This window comes from Crocodylus porosus, unplaced genomic scaffold (assembly GCF_001723895.1).
Source record: "Crocodylus porosus isolate Cpor-Errol unplaced genomic scaffold, CroPor_comp1, whole genome shotgun sequence".
In the NCBI taxonomy this organism is placed as follows: Eukaryota; Metazoa; Chordata; order Crocodylia; family Crocodylidae; genus Crocodylus; species Crocodylus porosus.
This window is the reverse complement of record NW_017728949.1, coordinates 1,222,650-1,228,630: the sequence shown is the minus strand read 5'-3', so window position 1 is coordinate 1,228,630 and position 5,981 is coordinate 1,222,650. Positions and strand designations below refer to the sequence as shown.

The window sequence follows — 5,981 nt, the reverse complement described above, 5'->3', positions numbered from 1 at the left end:
CACAGGAGAAATGTCTATGCTGATTCCCCTCCACCCCCCCTTGCCACCTTCCAATTGAAAAAGCCACAGAAAAGGAGTGAGTGAGAACTCCCTGCTTTGCTCTAACATTTCCCTGAGAAGCTGGTGTGATTAACAGCTCAGCCTAGAGAGGGCTGGGGAAATTCAGAGGTGAGACTGTCTTGAAGACTTCTCTTTACAAAGGTGATAGAGAGAGATAATCAGGAGCAACTTAATGAGATTATGAGGCGATAAACCCAGGACCCCTCAGAATAAAAAGCTCTGTTTCTTTTCATCTTTTTTTTATTTTACTGGCCATATAGGTATGTATCTTTTAAATAAAAATGTATGCACATTAGAACACAGTCAAACCAATTAACTCAGACCACAGACAGTATCCACTCCAAGCATACTGTGAGGCTAGACCTACAAATATTTAAATTAAGATTTTTTTTTTTTTTGCAACAACCTTTCTCCCTCCAGAATCAAAGGAAGGAGGAAGGTTGCAAACATGCTCCGGCAATAAAACACTTAACTGCCCCTACCTCCCTAAAAAGATAGACGTGATTAACTTTAGTTTAAGACCTACTTGTTAATGTGCCTAAACTTTGCTTTGCATAATTAAGATTTACTTTGGAAGCAGCAGTCCCTCTCCTTTACCCCTGCATCCTAATTCCATCCCCCCCGCAAATAAACCTCTCAAACTTGCTCACAGCAACGTGTTAAAGAATTTTCTCACTTTGAGGTGCCACCGAAAAAGGGATCATAATGGAGTTCTTTGTTAGTGAAAAGGGACAATTATATGCCAGTGAACAACCTAGCCATTAAAGAGACTCTTAAAGAGACAGGGTCCCATTTCACAGCGGGCTATTTTTTTTTTTGTTTTTGGTTGGGGATTGAGTATAAACATTTCTAAGCGCTTGCACATCTAATTAAAAAGACATTCTTATAAATGTAATTTAGGCTTTACATGTAATGAGAATGTCATTAGATAACGGTGCGGAAATATACCTACACATGTCACTATCTAGATCGATCGTCACTATCCAGATCGATCATCTACCTCTGTTAGACTGACCGCATCTTGCCCTAATCGTGCAAAGCCCGTGCAGCCCATGTGGGCTCGGCATAGGCGGGTGACATGCGCTGAGCTGAAGATGGGACACTCCTTAACACAGCCGGGCTTTGCAGCCCACAGCCCGCAACACGATGTGTGTAGGGGTCTTTGCGGGACATCCTGGAAGCCCGTGGCAGGACCCGTGGACACGGGGATGGAGGACTGTATTGCCTCTTTCAGCTTCTTTGCAGAATTGGGGGGGTGGGGGAGTTGCGAGTAGCAATTTAAATAAAACCCAGTGAAATCACGTGCTTCCAAACCCAAAGGGTAGAATCCTGTTTTAAAGAAAAATAAATAGGACGTAAAACCTTGACGTCTGTAAGTTGGCGGGGGCACATTTGGAAAGGTTTGGGTTTTTTTACAAAATCTGAGATTGTGCGTCCGCTCAGTATTTACAAGAATACATGGACTTGGGGGGGGGAGGGGGGGTTGTTTTGGTTTGTTTTTATAGATTAGCTAACCAGGAAAAAAAAGCACAGCACCCCGAAGAGAGAAGGTGAAAGAATGAAGATGTCATCGGAGCGAAGAAAAGAAACTCGAAGTTGTCTAAAGTGTCTTGAAAACCCGGAACTGAGGTCGGGGCTGCCTGTTTGCAAGCAGGTATTTCAGTCCATCAGCCAACGACTGAAATAAGCAGCCCGGGAAGAAGCCGGCCAAACTTTCCGATGAAACTCCCCGAAGCTGCCCGGCCCCTGCAGCTTGTTGTCTGCTATTGGGGAAGCGAGGAGGGGGCCAGTCCGAGGCGTGTGATGCCCCCGCTGCCGGCAGTGGGCACAGGAGGGTGGCAGAGGACCTCGCGGGGCTGTACCCGGCCGCGAAGATCAGTGTATGTGCAAAACAATAATCGCGATGATGATTAATAATAAATTGGCCCCTTTAAAAAGCAAAGGCCGGGGGGGGGGGAGTTTCTTTGGCATCTGGTCTCTGATCTCATTATGTTGTGGTTGACCAATCCTGCCCTCGGGGCTGGGCCCGGGGTTTGAATCTGATTGGGCGAGAGGCAATTTTGGGAAGGGGCTTGCGGCTCCGGCCGGGCTGTTTCAAGGCTCCCTTTTGGCGGAGGGGGAAGAAAGGGGCCGGGCTGGAATTGATTAGGCGAGCCCCGGCCGGGGGGAGGGCCGGGCCCCTTGAAACCGACTAATTGGGAATGAAGAGGGCTGGAGCTACACAAAGGAGGGCCGGGCCGGAGGGAGAGGCTCGGGGAGCGCGGCCGGCTGCGGGGAGGGCGCCCAGTGCCCGGCTCGGGACGCGGTCGCGCAACTCCCGCCCGCAAACTTTTCCGCCGGCTCCGCGCCGGGAGGCCGCGCCCGGGGCCCGGGGAGCGCTCGCCGCGGCCGGCACCATGCGCCCCTCCAGCGTCCTGCACCGGCTCTGCTCGCTGCTGCTCTGGCTGAACTTGCTGGGCTCCTGCTGGGGCCAGTTCCACGGCGAGAAGGGCATCTCCATCCCGGACCACGGGTTCTGCCAGCCCATCTCCATCCCGCTGTGCACGGACATCGCCTACAACCAGACCATCATGCCCAACCTGCTGGGCCACACCAACCAGGAGGACGCGGGGCTGGAGGTGCACCAGTTCTACCCGCTGGTCAAGGTGCAGTGCTCGCCCGAGCTCAAGTTCTTCCTGTGCTCCATGTACGCGCCCGTGTGCACGGTGCTGGAGCAGGCCATCCCGCCCTGCCGCTCCATCTGCGAGCGGGCCCGCCAGGGCTGCGAGGCCCTCATGAACAAGTTCGGCTTCCAGTGGCCCGAGCGGCTGCGCTGCGAGCACTTCCCGCGCCACGGCGCTGAGCAGATCTGTGTGGGCCAGAATCACTCGGAGGACGGGGGCTCCCCAGCCCTGCTTACCAGTGCCACACCGCTGGCTGGCCAGGGCACCCCAGGGGCACCACGCTATGCCACGCTGGACCACCCCTTCCATTGCCCGCGAGCACTCAAGGTGCCCAGCTACCTCAACTACAAGTTCCTGGGTGAGAAGGACTGCGCCGCACCTTGCGAGCCGGCCCGTGGAGACGGCCACATGTTTTTCAACCAGGATGAGATCCGCTTTGCCCGCATCTGGATCCTCATCTGGTCCGTGTTGTGCTGTGCCTCCACCTTCTTCACCGTCACCACCTACCTGGTGGACATGCAGCGCTTCCGCTACCCGGAGCGGCCCATCATCTTCCTCTCAGGCTGCTACACCATGGTGTCAGTGGCCTACATTGCAGGCTTTGTACTGGAGGAGCGAGTGGTCTGCAACGAGCGCTTCCAGGATGATGGCTACCGCACTGTGGTGCAGGGCACCAAGAAGGAGGGCTGCACCATCCTCTTCATGATGCTCTACTTCTTCAGCATGGCCAGCTCTATCTGGTGGGTCATCCTCTCCCTCACCTGGTTCCTGGCTGCCGGTATGAAGTGGGGCCACGAGGCCATTGAGGCCAACTCACAGTACTTTCACCTGGCCGCCTGGGCCGTGCCAGCCGTCAAGACCATCACCATCCTTGCCATGGGGCAGATTGACGGTGACCTCTTGAGTGGTGTCTGCTTCGTGGGGCTCAACAACATCGACCCGCTGCGTGGTTTTGTGCTGGCACCGCTCTTTGTCTACCTGTTCATTGGCACCTCCTTCCTGCTAGCTGGCTTCGTGTCGCTGTTCCGCATCAGGACCATCATGAAGCACGGTGGCACCAAAACCGAGAAGCTGGAACGGCTGATGGTGCGCATCGGCGTGTTCAGTGTGCTCTACACTGTGCCTGCCACCATCGTCATTGCCTGCTACTTCTATGAGCAGGCCTTCAGGGAGCACTGGGAGCGCAGCTGGATCAGCCAGCACTGCAAGAGCCTGGCCATCCCCTGCCCACTCCAGTACACGCCACGCATGACCCCCGACTTCACTGTCTACATGATCAAGTATCTCATGACTCTCATTGTGGGCATCACCTCTGGGTTCTGGATCTGGTCGGGCAAAACCCTGCACTCCTGGCGGAAGTTTTACACCCGGCTAACTAACAGCAAGCATGGGGAGACCACGGTGTGAGCAGGGCCAGGGGGACTGGCGCACTCGCCCAGGAGAGAAGCTAGAGGAAAGGATGGGCAGGGGGGAAGAGAGCTGGGGCAGAAGCAAAAAATATTTAAAACTCTTTTTTTAATTAAAATCTAAACAACCTTTGTTTTAGGTTTATTAACATCTAAGGGTGTCTTTTGTAATTAAACCTGTAAATAGCATTTGTAAATTTAATTATATATTTCTATTTAAAAAAAAAATCCACACACACACAAAGAGATCCAGAAACTTTGGGGGAGGGCAAGGTAGATCTCTTCCCCTCTCCTCTCTTTGGTACTAAAGGTTTTTTTTTTTTCTCCTTACTCTGACTTGGCAATACCTCCCTCTACATGGAGCCATAGAGACTGATTTTCTGTTTGTGTTGGCTGTGGGGGAACATTTTCAGTTGAACTTCCATAAAAGCCAGATCTGTAATCGCTGTTCCCCTGATGTGGAGATTATGGAAGCTGTTCTGTATTAAAGGCAGACTTGGATACATCTTTAAAAAATCTCCCCTTTTCTCTCTGGAAATTTACGAAGAAAGTTTGTTTTTTCTGTATATGAAGAGACTTGTTAAGGGGCTTTTTCCCTTCTTTTTTTATTCCGACAGCAGGGTGTACTGGCCACGAGGATATCCTAGTGCAGTGGTTCTCAATCATTTTTGTCCCAGGACCCATTTGTAAACATCAATGGCCAATTCCGACCCAGTGGCCCTTGCTCCCAACCTGCTGCCCCCAGGCCCCAGCCCGCAGTGTGTGGGGCAGGGGGCGGGTATATGAAGCATGGGGGGCCCCAAGCAGCCCTTGCAGGCTGGAACTCTGACAGCCTGCAAGGGAAAAACCATGGTTTCCCACATTTTTCTCCTTTAAAGGAGAAAGGCAGATGGGATTGATGTATGAAGACAGCAACCCCCAGATCAGCAATTATTTTTTTCATCAGCACCCACAGTTTAACTAGCAGCCTCTCCCATTCTCCTAAAAGCTATTTTTTGGCATTGTACATTTATTCCAAAATGTTGTGTACAGCGGTCTCTTTCTACACTTCATTCCCTTTTAAGCTGTCATCTTTGCAAATACAGTTGAGTAAAAAAGAACAAAAAAAAAAAAGAACCCAACTTCTGCGGGTTTTTTCTTCTCGTAAATGAAGAGCTATAACCCAAAATTATAACAATTAGAAACAGAAATTCGAGAGTTTTTTTGTGGTGTGATGCCCTTTTTCTACAGGTCTTTTGAAGGCAATAATTGGGCTGGGAAGCCTTTCTGTTACAAAAGCTCTCAGACATGGGATCGGGAAATGAGATTTTATTAAAGTTACAGCTTGGGGTTGGGTGGGGGGGACCCAACTGGGTTTCTGTGCCTTTGTAAGCATTTGCTGATGTGAATTAGAACCCTCCTGTACCTGAAAACTGATAGAAAGCTTAAGAAAATTTTCTCTAACTTTATAGTCATTGGATAGATTTATCTTTTTTACCCTTTTAACCCATCTGGAATACCATTTTCAAAGTTTTCTTAAAGTTTAATTTCCAGATTTTACAAGAACGCTATACCTCTTGTAATTCTCCGAATCGCTAGGCCACTGCACAGATCAGCAAAAAGCTCATTTTAAAAGCATGAATGAGGATACTGCCGCTGCATGCTTTGAAACCGTTTCCGAAGCAATTCCAGGCTCCAAACTGGAAGTATTAAAACTAAATTTATAGAAACTGCTCCCATGATCATATACAAAGATTGGTTTCAATCCTATTTTTTTGTTTAATTCAATTTTCTTTTAGTTTGTTTTGGGGGAGAGGTTAGTTCTTTTTTTTTGATGGTGGGGGACTTCTAAAAAAATGATGAGGTGGCAAAG

The 5,981-nt window shown here is 50.1% G+C and overlaps 1 protein-coding gene across 1 annotated transcript; it reads left to right on the top strand.

The window, feature by feature from the left end:
• The first annotated feature begins 2,194 nt into the window (after positions 1-2,194).
• On the top strand, positions 2,195-4,638 carry FZD2 (frizzled class receptor 2). Its single transcript, XM_019554095.1, has one exon. It carries the CDS (start codon positions 2,262-2,264, stop codon positions 4,128-4,130), a length of 1,869 nt encoding a protein of 622 aa, XP_019409640.1. The 5' UTR covers positions 2,195-2,261; the 3' UTR covers positions 4,131-4,638.
• Positions 4,639-5,981: the final 1,343 nt, after the last annotated feature.